This window comes from Dermochelys coriacea, chromosome 10 (genome assembly GCF_009764565.3).
Source record: "Dermochelys coriacea isolate rDerCor1 chromosome 10, rDerCor1.pri.v4, whole genome shotgun sequence".
In the NCBI taxonomy this organism is placed as follows: Eukaryota; Metazoa; Chordata; order Testudines; family Dermochelyidae; genus Dermochelys; species Dermochelys coriacea.
In genome coordinates this window covers 33,223,783-33,239,700 of record NC_050077.1, presented here as the reverse complement: position 1 = coordinate 33,239,700, position 15,918 = coordinate 33,223,783, and the positions used below count along the sequence as shown (strand labels likewise).

Sequence of the window (15,918 nt, the reverse complement as noted above, 5' to 3'; positions counted from 1 at the left end):
AACCCTAGATCTCTGGGTTCCCAGTCCAATGCCTTGAGGGGAAGTCTGTTCTCCATTACAGAAATCTGAGGGAGAGAAGATTTCTCAGGACATCTCATCTGTATTCTGTCAGTCCCGGCAGGATTGTCCCTACAGTCTCATGTCTGGATGTGTCCCAAGCAAAGGGACTTCACCATTTCCTTTTAAGATTCCTTCCCAGCCTAACGGATAATATGGTGGGGAAAGTGTGGTCTGTATGGAGTATGGTTTATTGGGAGGAACGCATGGATCTGTACATAATCTGTCTAAATACATCATTCTTTCCAGCAAGTGGCCTCTCACATACGTTGTGCTTTTGTTCCTAGTTGGCTACTGTGGCACTTTACTACACATACTCTGCCCTGGAAGAGGAAATGGACTGCAACAAGGTCCATCCTGCATTTGCCCCTTTGTACTTCCCTCTAGAGCTTCATCGGAAAGAAGCATTGGCTAAAGACATGGAGTATTTCTACGGGGAAAATTGGAAAGAGAAGATTCAATGTTCAGAGGCAACTAGGAGTTACGTAGACAGAATCCATCATGTTGGGCAGTATGAGCCAGAGCTGCTGGTAGCCCATGCCTACACACGGTACATGGGGGACCTGTCTGGGGGCCAGGTACTCAAGAAGGTAGCCCAGAGGGCCTTGAAGCTGCCCAGTACTGGGGAAGGGATCCAGTTCTATGTGTTTGACAACGTTTCCAATGCACAGCAGTTCAAGCAGTTCTACAGGGCCAGGATAAATGCTCTGGACTTGGACAAGAAAGCTAAGGAGAGGATTGTGGAGGAAGCCAATAAGGCATTTGAATTCAACATGCAGGTACCATGCATCCCCAAACTCTTGTAACTGCCTGTACTTAAGTAAGCTACACTGCTTTAATCTTCTACCTGGTTTAGACGGAATGTTAATGTTCCTGACAATGCAGGACTGATGGCGTTAGCTAAATCCAGGGGTAATGTAAATAGGGGAAGTAGGAAAGAGTAGAGCTATAAGCCTTTTAAACAAGAAATGCAAACTGCATCTGATGTCTCTACTAAGGACACGTAGAGCACTACCATGCTCGGGCTCAAATCTTTGTTGGGGCCTCCAGGAGTTGTTGTAATGCCAATAATTAATACATGCTTAAATATTCAGTAAGATAAGGGGAAGGACCAGGCTTCCTCCAATGGGGAAAACCCCACAAACTTATCTGAACCTGCTTCCAACCTTTGGAGTGCCAAGGAAGCACTTAATTAACCAAATGCATCATACACTCAGGGGCTTCCACATTCTGGCCATCTATAGGCTGACTTGACGATTTAGCAGGATCCTGAGGGCTGCTTTGTATTTATATAAAACAGAGCAGACTGCAGCTATTTTACCTATTTAATCTGAAGGTGTAACCTAGAGACTAAACATTCCAGCATGCAGTGTGTCATCCGGACCACACAACCTGCTTTGATTCCCTATCAATCAGATGAGAGACTACAAGTTTTGATGTACAGGTTCTACCTGATTTGGCCTCTATGCACTTAAGTATTGTTGTATTAATTTAGATGGGGTAAACATGACCCAGTCACTGTCCAACATTAAATAGTATTAAACTAGGTTCCTCTCTGGCCTAATCTGGTCAGGACATCTCAGGCTTGAGATGACAAAGGCCCAGGGTCCCAGGAGATAGTGGGGTGGCACCATGATGGTGAAGCTTGCTCAAGTAGCCAATTTTTTTCTTCCCCCAAATCTTTCTTTAAAGACCCACAAAGGGCCTATCCCCTAATTGTGCCACCAATTAGGCCTAGTCTTTGGCACATCTATTTTGTTTCATTGATTTTCTGATTCTGTGCTTGTTTACCAGGCATGATCTTAATAGTCTTTGAATTACATCATTAGGCCTTTTCATTTAGAGTAATTCATTCTGCCCTGCCTTTCATATCTTTTCTCATCAACACTCACTTCTTCAGCTGAACTCACAATTAAGATAAATTTGTAGGCCCAATTATCCCAACAGCACCCACCTACCCTGTTGAGCATGCTGGGTTGTACCTTCTACACAAATTAAATGCAAACTACTTGAGCCTCCTCTCCAAGCTTCACACCAAGCAGCAGGATGCTTCTGTAGTAGTCTTGCCCTATTTATTTGATATGTTCTTCCATGTCATATTGAATCCCTACCTGACACTTTTCCCTGTTGGCTGGAGTGTGAGAGCACAGAGGAGCACCAGTTATGATTTCTTTCATTCCCAGTTCAATTCTACCAAAAGTAGTTCTCTTCCTCCCCCTTCCCCCCCCCCAAAAAAATACCCCAAACCCTGGAATAAAACTATCCAAGTACTCTCTTGCTTTGTTCAAGCTGTGATATCTGGGTTCAGAACATAGGGGACATAAATCCCAGCAAATGGTGCTGTAGTTCTCCTTAACTTTTGTTTTAGACTAAAACTCCCTCACACTCCAAGTTGGGAGGGGCTCTCTGCCAGCAGACAGAATCAAGGGGAATGATGAAGCTCAGCACTCTGTTTGGGGGCGGGATGCAGGGCAGGGGGGAACCGAAAATGTGTTCACAGGGAGTAAAGACAGCAGAGTGAAGCTCACAGGAATTTCTGCGGAGAGAATGGATTGGAAAAGGTGTTTTTCAGTCCAGAGTCTAAAGGGAAAGGAACAGCAGCAGAGCCTGGTGGCCTCAACCCTTCTACAATACTCAAGGCTGTTTTGAGTTGCTAATACACTTCACTGAGACCTCCCAACTTTTCCTCTAGACCCTTGGGAGAGGCCTGGGAACACTGCTGGTGAAAGCAGTATTCTCATCTGTGTGGAGTAGAATCCCACCCTGCTCTGTCTTACCTGGGACTCTGACTTGTTTTATTCCTGTAACAGTAGCTCCCAGAACATGCTTGGTGCTGTGCAGGCATTTCACCTTCAGTGAAACCCTGTAAGATGAACAAGAAAGATCTCACTTGCAAACAGGGCAGAGTTCCAGGCTCTACATTCCCATGGCCTGGCCAGCTCTGGAGAAATCAGTTTTAAACAGTGCTGTAAATGGAGCTGACCCCTCCAAACTGACATTTGCCCTCCTTGGGACTAAACAGGAGTAGATACCATGAATCTCATTGCATATGTGGATTTCACGTGATGCAGTAGAGAACAATCAGTGCTGTTTGTGACAGTCAGATGTTGGCACTTCTGCAATACTTTGTTTTTCAAGGGCCTGTAGGCACAGATAGTCCCAGTCCCAGGCATTTCAAGATCTTTGTTTTTTTAGGACTGCTCTGTATGTAAACATAATGGGGGGAAGAAGAGCCTCATATAATAATGCTGTGTACTGACTGTGTGGGATGTGTCCTCTTGCTGGTGATCCCTGCTTGAGGTATCTAGGGTTATTTCCCCTCCTTCATGACTCTCACGGAAGGGTGGAGGATGGGATTTCTTCATAACCTCTAGGATTTAAGGATCCACTTGTTCCAGTACAAGAGGGCCAGCACCCTATCCTTCCAGTTTCACAGGGCTCGCTGAAAGTTCTACTACCTTTGTTGCTGGAGGGTGTGCTTTGTCATGTAAAGTCCACACAAACCACAAGATTCACCTGCAACCTAGACACCTGTTTCAGGTGCCAGCATGTAAAGGGCCCATCCTATTTTACAGTGCTGCATGAAGCTGTTCTGTTTAATGAGTAACATTGCTGGAGCAAGCTGCCCAGTAGCATTTCAACAGAGAAGTCATGTTGTTAGCCTCAGAGTACTTGGAGTTGCACGCTTCATCTACTAAATATTGAACTAGAAATAAACCCTAGTACTCTGTTCAAGGGTTTAGTTCTAGTCTGAAAAGTTTACTGAAAATGGTCCCGCTTGCCAAGTGCATCAGAACTAGAAGAGAGAATTTAATTCTCATTAGCCTTGCAGAGTAATCCTGCCCTGGGGGAGTGAACTAGAGCGGTGGTTCTCAACCAGGGGCCTGGGGCCCCCTGGGAGGCTGTGAGCCGGTTTCAGGGGAGCCACCAAGCAGAGCCAGTGTTAGACTTGCTGGGGACCAGGGCAGAAAGCCAAAGCCCTACTGCATGGGGCTAAAGCCTGGGGCCCTGAGCCCCACCACCCAGGGCTGAAGCCGAAGACTGAGCAACTTAGCTTTGTGGGCCCCTTGTGGCATGGGCAGTTGTGCTGCTTGCTACCCCCTGGCCCTGGCCTTGGCTTTTATATGCAGAAAAACAGTTGTTTTCCAGGTGAGCCATGGAATTTTTATAGCATGTTGAGAGGGCCTCAGCAAAAAAGGTTGAGAACCCCTGAGCTAGAGTATACTGGTTTGGTTCTTCACCAAAATTCCTAATTCAGCTGATGTATTAAAGGTAGGAGCCCAGCTTTAACACTCAAGCCTCAGACTGAGTTTGCAGGGCTGGCAGCTAGGAAAAGAAGCAAAGACTTTCAAAAGTGACTGGGTTGTGGGGGGTTTGTTTTTTTTTGAGGGGGATGGGGTGTCCCACTTTTGAGAAGATGGGTGATCAGCATGTTCTGAAGACCCAGAAACCTTTAAAACGTCAAGTTGGGCACCCAAATTACCAGTCCCTTCTGAATACCTTGGCCAGCAGCTCTTGTTAGCTGAGCTAATTTGACCTGGAAACTGAGAATAAATGTGAGCTGACACTTCAGTGAAATTTACAAGAATGGCTATGAAGTGCTGTCTGCTCTTGGTGACTCATATTGAATTGTCATTTTCCCTGGCAGGTATTTGATGAATTGGACAAAATTGGTGCATTGTTAACGGAAGAAGCCCAGGATGGAGGGCTCCCAGTGCATGATGGAAAAGGAGACCTGCGCAAGTGCCCATACTATGCCACAAAACTAGGTAGGTTTTCTTTTATTATAAGTACCCCAGAAATGCAGATGAATGTAATATAACTAACAGTGCTTTCTGCCCTTCCCTGCAGGCAAGGGGGACTCTGGCTGCCCCCATCATGTTGCCATGGCCATGCTGAAGCAGCCCACCATACAGTTTGTCCTTGCAGCTTGCATTGCCTTGGCTGCAGGTGTTGCAGCCTGGTATGTGATGGACGGACACTAGATGGAGTTACCTCATGGTGACACAAGAAGATGAACACACACTTTTTGGGACTGCTCCTCTGCTGTTGGCAGAGTTTTTAAATGCAAGATTTAAGTAAACAATAAACCAGAATCTGCAGTGAATGCCTCGGACTGTTTTGCATACCAATAACCCAAATGCTGCCTGGTACCACCCCTAGTAATCTATACAATTACCCAGCAGGGGTCTGAGCTAGTAACTTAATGCAGGAATTGTAGTCTAGCTCCACAACTGCCACTTGAAGCCAAAATCTATAGTGACCTGGTGCGGGTCCTAAATCAGGGGATGGCTTTAGCCAGCTATTGTCAAATGATCAGCTCTTCATATCCCTGACCAGGCTAGGGTTTTCTCCCTAGCTGCCTGATAGTGGTGTTTGCCCCTTCCAATGTAGTATGGCTCCTCACATGCTGATTAAACGTTTAGCTTGTGACACTGGGACAGAGCATTCAGAGCTGGCTCAGTCAGGAATTGCACTTTGTCCTTCCCAAGGAGAAGGTGGTGAGGAATTCAAACTGCTCCAAAAACAGCTCAATTGCCCCAAAAGCAGAATAACTTGCTGCTCATGCTGTAAGGACCTTAGGCTCAGAACCAGTTTTATAAATTAGGGTCCTTTTTTTCCCTGGCATGTAGCAATTGCTGAGCAAATAACTTCCCATGGGCTGGGGGAGCAAGTCCTTGTATATATAAAAGTTAATGGTTAACTTTTTCATGTAACTTAATTGTGATAGACCCAATAAAGTTTATACTCTGATGTCTTCATAAGGGAGTTTTTCTTCATGCAGAGAGGTGGAAGAGAGAGGTCCAGTCCCTGAGAACTTCATTGCAAACTGGCCTTTACAGTCAGTTCATCTCTGCAAGGATGGATTCAAGGTTGCACAGGGAGCATGTATTCACAGCATGGAATTCATTTAGGAGGCTTAATTTGGCACTGGTAATTACTATGTGCAGTGTTGTGAAACCTTGACTTTCCATCACTCCTTTCAACTGGATCTCCAACTGGCATTCTTCTGGGCACTCTGGACAGACTAGCTTTGGTTTTTGCCTCCAAAATTATTCTATTTATTAGAGCAACCTCAAGAGGTGGAATTGCTTACCTACACCATAGCTGCATGTAAAACCTTGTGATGTTCTTTTCTACCTGTGACTCAAAGGAAGTAGTTTGCCTTCTGCTCCTTATGCCCAACAGAAACCTGGTTGCTCAAAAGTGAGGGCTGCTTTTGTCACAAAGGAACAGATCTTCCCTCTCAGACTGTCTAATCATCATGGAAACCAGATTCTAGTGTGTGAAAGTGAATTGAATTGAACTGTAGATGGTGTTGCAGGAGCCCTGTCCAAGGGCTGGATAGGGTTTTGGAGGGATCTTAATTGTATCTGGTTAACTAAGGAAACCAAGCTTTCCTCAGGATGCAGATGAATAGATTATTTTTTCTTTCCCCAGTAGCTTTCATAGGCAATTTTCTGTCTTTGTTAGTCTAAAAAAGCTGGGATTGCTTGATGTATTATCTTCTGAAACCATGGGCCATAGCAGGATCAAGTCTCCTAGACTTTCACAGCAGGGGTTTGTGCTATTGGAAAGGGTCTGCCACTGTACCTTTATACCAAGCCCATAGTGGGCAACCTGAATGCCTTTGGAGGAGTGGGGTCCAACTGCAGCCAGGTCAGTGCTGTGAGGCAGAGGTCTTTCAGGAGGAGCTCTTCCCACCCCTGCTGAGAGGGGGGAGAGAGAGCCTATGCCCAGGGGAAGCAGTTCTCTCCCCTGCTGACAAAGTACTATTAATCAGTAACAGCACAAAGCTTTGCCTCCTAGTGTGTGTGTGGGGGGGGGGAGTATAGGGGCTGGGAGATGCTATGCTGTAGGCAAAGAAACTACCCCCTGCTGAGTGGACTGGATCTAAAACCTGTGTGAGACTTTTCTGCACAGGCTAATAAATCTTGCCATCTGTGGGGACAAAGCAGCGAGGGGGCTGACAAGGTGCTTTAAGCTGCTTGCCTGCATTTCAGAATCCAGCCAGCAGGGGTGGCTGCACAACCCAGTCAAGTCCTTGTGGAAACTGCCCCTTCTTTAGAAGGGCTGCACTCTCATTCGCTGGGAGTGCTGATGGCTGGATTCCCTGAGGGGAGTAGCTTTTACTTTCCAGGCTCATCAGCCCCTTTAAAACAAGGCAGAGGTGTGGGAGTGCAGGAGGGCAACAATGTACTCCCCTTTAAGCACAAACATCTATATTTGTCCCAAATGACAAGCATTGGTGACACAGCTGCTGCTCAAATCTCCCCTCCAACAGCTGTGGAACCCCCAGCTCCGGGCCTAGCCCTGTACAATTACTGGTGAGGCAAAAGTGGCTGCTTGTATTTTTTTTGTTGTTGTTGCCAGTCTCCCAGGGCTCAGTTGGTGCTGAAGGTATATGCCCAGGACCATGGCAGAAGATGGCTGGGCTGGGTATATTACCATTCATCAGTGCAGTTTGTATACACTGGGGCCTCCACTCACAGGTGGAAACTTTCTTTCCATAGGCTGCTGCAGCTTAGAGGAGGGGAGGGTTGGGAGCATCAGTGAACTAGAGCTCAAAATGCAAGGGGGGGGGGGTGAGTTAGTGTTCAGTTTTTAAAACAACCCCTCATAATGATCACTGGAAGTGATCATTGATCTTATCCATCAAAACATATTGAAAAAGCTCTTTCCCAGCCTGCTTGCATGGGCTCTATTCTCCCCTGTAAAGTTTCCTACCCTCTCTTCCCCCACCCCCAGACTTATGGTGAAAGCCCCTTGCTGTCTAACGAAGCCACTTTGATTTTTTCATGTTTTTAACTTTTCCTCCCACTTCAGTGCAGGAAGTGGTCCAATTAGCATATACAACTTATTGATGCCCGAGAGGGAAGTTGTTGTTTTAGCCCCAGATGATACTGCAACCTTCCCCAATGCCAGTGTGCCTCAGGCATGACCTGGCAAGGCAGGAATTTTCAGTCCTTAGTCTCTAACCATGAAAGGAGCCACATTGTGTTGGCTGTAGCCATGGAAATCTCTCTGCCAAGACCTGGGCTGAACCACTATCAGGTCATTGCTGCCCTGGGCCAGCTTTGTGTGCCATGTACCTCAGTGTGGCAAGACTGTCTCACTACCATTTCCTTGAGTCATCCAAATCTCAGGGAGCTTAAAGAAGAGCAGTACAGTGAGATCAGGCTGTCTTTTATTTATATACAAACATTATGTAAAAGCGCCAACAGTTTGCTTTTTTTAAGCACAGAATAATTCACTCCTGCCATCAAAGCTGATACCTGAACCACAACCCAAGGAGTTCATTTTAAGACTTCCAGTTGGTTTAAAATGTTTACTTGCACTGGAGCAGTTTAAAATCAGGGCAATACTTTGGGCTGTTTTTCTCTAACCAATCAGCTTTAAGAACAAAATCAACCATTTCACATTCATGACCTGGAGGGCTAGAGCCCCCCCATGCATACATCTGAGCTAGTTTAATGAGGAGGGTGACAAACGGAGAAAGAGCAGATCTTCACTGTGTTTTGATGGCATGCACTCAAGAGCCACAAACCAGAGATGATTACATCAGCTGGAATAAACTGAAGTACATAGCCACTGAAAACTGGAGATTCAGCAAAGGGTCCCTGAATAGCCTTGGGCTCAGCATCCCAATATCATCAGCTAGTTTTAACTTTCCAAAATCTACATTTCTTCTTCCTAGTATAAAAAAGGAACCAGAATACAACCCCCTGCATAGACTAATTCATACCATACCCATTAGTGATGGACTTCTAGGCAGTGACTCTTCATTTTCATGCAAAAACTGATTAGGCTTGGAGGGTAGAGGATTCCCATTTCCAGTAAGTTAGTTACAAGCTGGTGGCCATTTTAATAATAAATTAAAATAAAAACAAGCCCCCTACAGTGCTGCGCTGAGTTATCTACCCACTTGGACACATTGCCATATTAGTGGGGAGTAATGAAATGTTGGGCCCTAGGTAGCATGGTGAAAAAGTGCATTGAGGGAGATTCACCAGTTTTTCTATCCACCAAACATTGAACAGAACAAAATAAGAACAAGGCATATGATGCAAATCTACACGCCGAGGAAGAGAGTAGTGTAAGACTGGCATAGCCAGAAATGGCTAGAATCATACACTTTCCCTACACGCCGAGGAAGAGAGTAGTGCAAGACTGGCATAGCCAGAAATGGCTAGAATCATACACTTTCCCTTTCACTGCACTGCACAAGTTCAATAGACAGGTCTTTCAGTAGGAGGCAGGAGGGAGGCTGACAGCATCAGCTAGAGCTGAGGGTGATGAAGGCAGACGAGTGTGGGGACTCCACAGGTTTCCCCACCTCTTACTCTGATAGGGGAGTGCTCTTGACTGGACACTGCCGACTTGCTAATGGATTTGGATAAGACATTCAGTGAGGTCACCAAGCCCATTGCACTTGTGATTGGCCACTGACATGAACCCAGGTCTCTGGTGACAAAGGCTAATGGCTACACCACTGAGTCCCAGGTAAAAGCTTATTAGAAAGTCAAGGCAAAGGAAAGGCAGATGCACACATGGTTTCTATTATTTCACGCTAGACAGACAGCTCCAGCTAGTCCACCTGGGAGCTTGGAGCCTCGAATCTCCTGAATTCCACTGAATGAATGGGAACAAGATAAGGCCCATTCTTCTAGCTCTCTTTGCATGCTTGATTTGGGGGTGAGGGAGCAGGGAAAAAACCGCTACTTAATGCTGGGTTCCAGAGAGAACCAACCCTCACCGCCTCCCACAGGCTGAGCTTTCGCATCCCTTGGTGACACAGGCTCTGTTCCTAATGCCAGAGGCATATGGTAGGGTCTACAGCACCCAAAGGGTAAAAGTGGTTTCATGATTCCAGCAGACTCCATTCCCCTTCCCTGGCTTTGTAAGGGAAGTTTCTCAAGACAACAGAGGATGGGAATTTCTAGTAGCTGCCAATTTCCATACAGAATTGGTAGGTTAATACCTGCACCCGCACTGCAAGTAAAGGCCTGTCTCTTCATCTGTGCCTCAAATGGTGGCAGATGCCCTCTGTAACCCACTGCCTCTGGGCTGCTGCATGTAATCACCCTGGGGCTACAGGAGCCATTACACCTATGGAAGAGCCAGACCTAGGGAAATGCAGCCTGCGACTGACACCTGAGGCTCCAAGATCCCAAAGCACTTCAAAAGAAACAGAACCACACCCCTGAAAACATGCCCTGGCCACCTGCAAACTAAACAGAGCTGATGCTTCCCCATATCCTTCAGTGCAAGGCAGAGCGGGCTGGGCTCCAAGGCAGGAAACAAGCATTAGCTTTACTCAGCTGTATTGCACAGCCAGATGTAAAAGCACAACATACAGAACTAAACGAACACTGGCCCTAAAATAAAACCTTCCCTTTCACACCATGTAGTCCAAGGACGAAGGCCCATCCTTGTCCAGCAACATGCACCCCCTCGCTGCTAGCCTACAGACAAAGCAGAGAAACTGAGTGAGTCTAGGTGTCCAAAGAAAGCAAACAGTCAGAAGCACTGCATTTCCTGGGGATGGACGGATGTGCTTACTTTGAATTTGTGGTTTGTAGAGAACTGTAACACTCAACTAAACAACTACAGGATCTGTCTGCTTTAAAAAAAAAAAAAAAAGAGAGAGACCGAGTTGGTGAGCACAAGAGTACCCCAACAGCCCACAGTCCTGTGGGAGAAGATGTATTCACAGCTTCTAGAGAAATAAGCGAGCTGCCATCATGGAGCAGAAGGAAAGCGCCCCCCTATTGCAATGGCTCAGTCTATCACTAACTGGGCAAGAGCCCATTGGAATGGCTGTCCCTACATGCTGCCTGTTGAAGGATGTCTGCCTTACATCACTGTCTCCTTTAACAATGGCTACCATCAGAGACTGATGGGGGGGATGCAGGAAAGTGAGGTAGGACAAACCAACAGAGGTGGCTCTGATGGGCAGACATAATCCAGGAAGGAAAAGTCTTCTGTGCAGTCTGATGCCTCATTTGCAATCCTAGTTCTAAGCCCTCTGCAAACAGCTGCAAGGATGAGAACGAGAGGGGACGGCTGGAACAGCAAGGTGAGTGTTGCAGCTATTCAATCTCATAGCCTAGCCCAGCTACCTGTCAGAGCTCACATCTATACACCAGCTCTAGCTGTTTGCAGTGTGGGCCTACAGCTTCCTTGTCAGTGTGTGAGTACCGTCGCTCTACTACAGCATTTGAAGCTCTTTAAAATGGAAGGGGACATAAACACACACTACCCATGAAGGGCTAAGCAAAGGAGCATTCTGCACGTGTAGATCGGCGTGGAGGAGGGGCTGACATCATTCCAGCAGGTGAGGCTCCCAGGGGTGCTGTTAGCACATGCGCTTGTACGTGTAGATGTAGGCTTTGCAGTTGGGACAAGTGTGGGTCACATCCTTGAAGTCGTCTATTAGACATGGAATGAAGCAGCAGCCCAGATCACATCTGGAAGAAGAGGGAGAGATCAAAGCCAAGTGAACAGGGGGCAGGGCACAGCAAGCTCCATTGGGGCCTCCATTCCATCCCTCACAGCCTGGCCGACTAACTACACACACACACACACACACACACACACACACACACACACACACACACACACACACACACACACACACACTCTGCTGCCACCCCGTGAAACCTGCTCCCACTGAACCCCAGGGGCTTCCCTAGTAAGTCCCAACATCCCTTAGTAGCCCGGTACAGACGCCCACCTCCCAGCAGGCTGAGAAGAGCAAAGCCTTTTAAGGGTCCATATTTAAAGAACACAGGAAAACACCTGATTTAACATCATTCACTGGTGGACGGAAGCTCACAATTGGGAGCGCAGGGACGCCCAGCAAGAAATTCTCCTTCCAGCTAAAAACCAGTCCCATCGCTCTGCAGAGACACTCCCCACGAAAGGGGCTCTGCTGACACCACGGTGAGCACAGTGGGGGCAGCTTCCTGCTAGCATCAGAGCTGTACTAGGGAGTGGCCAGAGCCCACCAGCAATTGGCCTCAAGCCCAGCTAAGATGGAAGGGACAGGCACAGGATCACCAGGCGAGGCAAAGGGCCGGTGCAGAGCCACACATGGACAATCACATACACACTGCAGCTTGGGACCTGCATAGTGCCTCACTACCTCCTGGCCCAATTTCCTCCTCCACCAGCAGCAGGTGAGAGGGGCTTCAAGGCCCAGATCTGAGGGGGGCTCTATAGGGGATAAAGCCAGCTGGATGAGTAGCCAGTTAACAGAGAGGAGGAGAAGTCAGTGCTGCTTGGGCAAGTCCATTGCTTGCTCCTTTAGCTCATCCCTTCCCAATCCACCAGTGACCCGAGTGGAAGGCACCGGAGAACAGCAAAGTTCCTCGTCCTCCCGGCACATACCCAACAAAGCAGCAGAAGAAGCCGAGGAGGAAGTTCATGAGCCCTATCTCATGTGTGATCGCAGTGGTGATGGCCTGCTGGCAGTGAGGACACACCGTCTGCACGGGGCTGCCCTGGAATATTTCCCCTTGCAGCACGGTGACCGTGGTTGCAGCCCCCGATGGTACAATGACAGTTGCTGTGTGGCCACCAGGAGAGGGGTAATGTCCCGCAGCCGGGTAATAGCCCATGGGAGGGTGAGGTCCTGGGGGTGGATAATAACCTGCCAGTGATAAACACACACACAGTGATAGGCCTTGGCACATTAACAAGAGATCCCTGTTCCACGTTTCTCAGCAGTGGGACTATGTTAGCACCCAGCTGCTCAGTGCTCCCCAGCTGGTTAGCTCTGTGGGCTCAGCAATGACAGTCAGTACACTGATTATGGTAATGCCTAGGGCCAGCCAGGATCGGGGCCCCACTGAGCTGGTACTGTACGAGTCATAGGCACATCATACCCCAGCGAGTGCAACTGAGGACACTGCAGCCCTGTAACTGCTAACCCAGCACATGGCTCTGTGGAGAGTGGAACCAGCAGAGTCAGTCACAGATTATCACCAACACCTCTCCAGAAAGGCAGGCTGCAGGGGCCCGGGAGCTGAGGCTCCTTCCTTGGCACTAGGAGAACGCCAGACCCCTAGTGAACATCTCCTTTGCCCACAGCACAGAACCCAGCACCTAAGCTCTGGGAGCTCCTGAGAGTACACAGCAGCCACTGTGTTTGCCTGCTTGGTCCTGACAGTAACTGGCACCGGGTCACGTGACACCAGATCCTATCCTGCTATGCCACAGAGAGCAGCGACTGTGTATTCCCTAGCAGGGCAGCTGGCATGGCGAGAAGCCCAGGCTGCTGTGGAGAGCAGGCAATAGACCAGTCAGATTTCTGGGCTCCCCTCACTGCACCAAAACAAGGCGTCTGGAAGGAGCACACATTCATAGATACTAATAGATACTAAGGTCAGAAGGGACCATTCTGATCATCTAGTCTGACCTCCATTCGTCGGAGCTCCGGCTGAAAGCCATTCTCTGCATTACCCAGCCCCTCCAGTACTCACCATGGGGCATGTAGGGCACAGAGCCATCTGCAGAAACGGGAGGGGGGATGTAGCCTGGCTGCAGGGGTGGCTCGTACGGGGGTGGCCCAAAATCTGAAGGGGGCACAGGCATCCCGTAGGGCTGGACTCCAGCAGTGGAGACTCTGTCTGAAAGGAAAGGTGGAAGGCATAAAGGATTAGCTGGACTGGAAGGAGGTCACTTGGGAGAGTGAAGGGGAGAGGCAGCGAGTGGCAAAGCACAGCTGAGCTGAGGCGTTCTAAGCCAGGCTGCAGTGGCAGCCAGGCCCCCAGAATATAGAGTGCAACATTAAGGGGGCCTGGCAGAGACCAACCTGGTACAGACCAACTTAATGTTGCAATGAGGGCCACACCCACAACCAGGCAGTTCCAATGGGAAGAATCCAGCAAAACTGGAAACCCTGTGCTGTGCTAGAGGGAATCGGGAAGTGTGTGTCTCAGCCAAGCAAGCTCTGCCAAAGAGATCCCAACATCTCCCCTTCCCAACCTGGGGACTTTAACACCCACCGCGTTCAGGGAGCAACTCATCTCCACTTATCATACTTCAGCAGGGGGCGCTCCTCCCTCCCAGCCAGTACTGGAAGACCCCTGCACAGGCAAAAGTGCCTAGAGCAGATCCCTGAGCACTCGGATTAAATGCCCAAACTGTGGAAGAGGCATTAGCTGGAGACAAGCCAATGCCCAAGCAAAATGCAGCTGAACAGCCCCCTGCAGTTCCAGCCAACGTCTATAGCTCTGTGCCTCACTCCCTGCTCTGCTTGGGGGGCTGGGGACCATCTGAGCCATGGCTGATGCGAGTTCTCTTGCAGAGCACTATGGACTCTTCGGGAAGATAGTTATGAGCTACAGTCATTCAGTCTGGCCAGCTGGGGGAGCAGCCATGATGAGAGGGGGATGGGCAGGACCATTTGGGAGCTGAACTGGCCTGCCAATACTCTCTAACGACTGACGTCCAACTCGCCTGTATCTCCCCTCTGGCTGCAGCTGTGCCAGACAGGCAGGTTTCAGTCCCAGTCCTCGTTTGGGATCTCCACAACCGAGATGGATGTGAATTGGGGTCTGTGGAGTTCCAATATATATGCATCCACCCCAGGGGTGCACAGCAGACCTCCACCAGCAGCTTGGCTCCTTTTGCTCTGAGAGCACTAGGATTTTAGACCTGCCATAGCCACTGTGCCTCAGACTAACAGGCTGCGTGCTGCATCGCGTCAGTCATGCCTGCAGAGACATACCAATGCTGGGTGTCTCAAGGGCCTCCTTGGGCCCTGGAGAGCACTTGATCCATGCCCCAATATAGTCAAGCAATTGCTGCTCAAACCAAGCTGCAGAGTTACTGGGACTTTGTTTTAGCCATGCTGGGTCTAAGGTTGCAGCGAGCCATTCAAGATGGGACACTGGAGAGACAGGCAGAGAAGCAAGACTGGACTGAAAACAAGAGGGAGATTTGTGAGGGGGGTACAGTGGAGCCACAAGAGCTGGTGAGATCATCCGGGGCAGGAGGAGGAGTCAAGGATGCATCCCTGAGAGATACCAACTGAGAGGCAGAGGGTGGAAAAGCACCCAAAGTTGGGTCAGAACCCCTAGAAGAGCAGAGTTACTTGGAAGCCCAGAGAGACAAGAGACAGGCAGCAGGAGGGTGATCAACTGAGGCAGCAGCTGGGTCATGGAGCAAAAGCACAGGAGAGGAAGCGAGATTTGGCCAAGGGCCCTGGTGAGAGTGGTCTGCATGGAGCCAGAGGCAGGGGCTCCTCTACAGAGAGGAGTCAACTTGCTTCGACCAAGTCCGTCACTCCTTGGGCCAGCAAGGCAAGGACAGGAAATACACTGCTCAACTGGCCAACAGCTGAGTCACTGCCTGGAAGGTTCAGGAGAGAGAGGCAGGCCCTGCCATGCTGGGCTAGAGTCTGGCCTGCACAAAGAGTCACTTGGCTGGGTGACCAGACCCCTTGGGGGTTGGAAGACCCTGGGATGGTTTTATTACAGCTTCTCCAAGCTGCCCGCTGCATAGCTGCACCACAGACCTCTCCTTGTCTCTCTGTTAGGGAGTAAAGGGTCTGAAATTGAGGTAGAGCAACATGCTGACTTCACTGCTATAGCAGCTCTGCATCAACCCCAGCGCATTGCACCCAGCAGTGTGACTGTAAAGAGACCACCTGCCCCGGGGTTTCCCCTGAATCTGCCCTGCTCCCATTGCCATTGGGACTGGATTGCAATGTACATGGGATGCCCCATCCTCTGCAACTTACCCGACATGGGGGGTGGGCCATTCTTCTCTTCTATTAGCGGTGCAGAAGGTCCCCCTGGGTAGGGTGGGGGAGGGTCACTGGACATCGCTTACAGCTGGTCTACAAGGAAA

General features: G+C 49.1%; 2 protein-coding genes and 1 long non-coding RNA gene across 16 annotated transcripts in view; 1 reads left to right on the top strand and 2 right to left on the bottom strand.

Annotated features, from left to right (window-relative positions):
* Window positions 1-5,811, top strand: part of HMOX2 (heme oxygenase 2) — a 34,263-nt gene extending 28,452 nt beyond the window's left edge. For all 7 annotated transcript variants that reach the window (XM_038419832.2, XM_043493188.1, XM_038419835.2 and 4 more), the window contains 3 exons: window positions 345-836; window positions 4,706-4,826; window positions 4,909-5,811. In XM_038419832.2, the coding sequence (XP_038275760.1) occupies window positions 345-836; window positions 4,706-4,826; window positions 4,909-5,042 (747 nt within the window). In that variant the 3' untranslated portion in view covers window positions 5,043-5,811. The remainder of the gene's footprint in view (window positions 1-344; window positions 837-4,705; window positions 4,827-4,908) is intronic.
* The window catches only part of LOC122455965, a 29,105-nt gene that overhangs the window by 3,804 nt on the left and 9,383 nt on the right, over window positions 1-15,918 (bottom strand). The gene's annotated exons all lie outside the window — the stretch shown is intronic.
* The window catches only part of CDIP1 (cell death inducing p53 target 1), a 37,454-nt gene continuing 29,769 nt past the window's right edge, over window positions 8,234-15,918 (bottom strand). For 5 of the 8 annotated variants that reach the window (XM_038419838.2, XM_043493194.1, XM_043493193.1 and 2 more), the window contains 4 exons: window positions 15,809-15,907; window positions 13,545-13,691; window positions 12,451-12,712; window positions 8,234-11,528 (listed from right to left, as the gene is read on the bottom strand). In XM_038419838.2, the coding sequence (XP_038275766.1) occupies window positions 11,417-11,528; window positions 12,451-12,712; window positions 13,545-13,691; window positions 15,809-15,893 (606 nt within the window). In that variant the 5' untranslated portion in view covers window positions 15,894-15,907 and the 3' untranslated portion in view covers window positions 8,234-11,416. Of the gene's footprint in view, window positions 11,529-12,450; window positions 12,713-13,544; window positions 13,692-15,808; window positions 15,909-15,918 lie in introns of those variants that run through there. The other 3 variants (XR_006274510.1, XR_006274509.1, XM_038419842.2) reach the window with 2 other exon arrangements.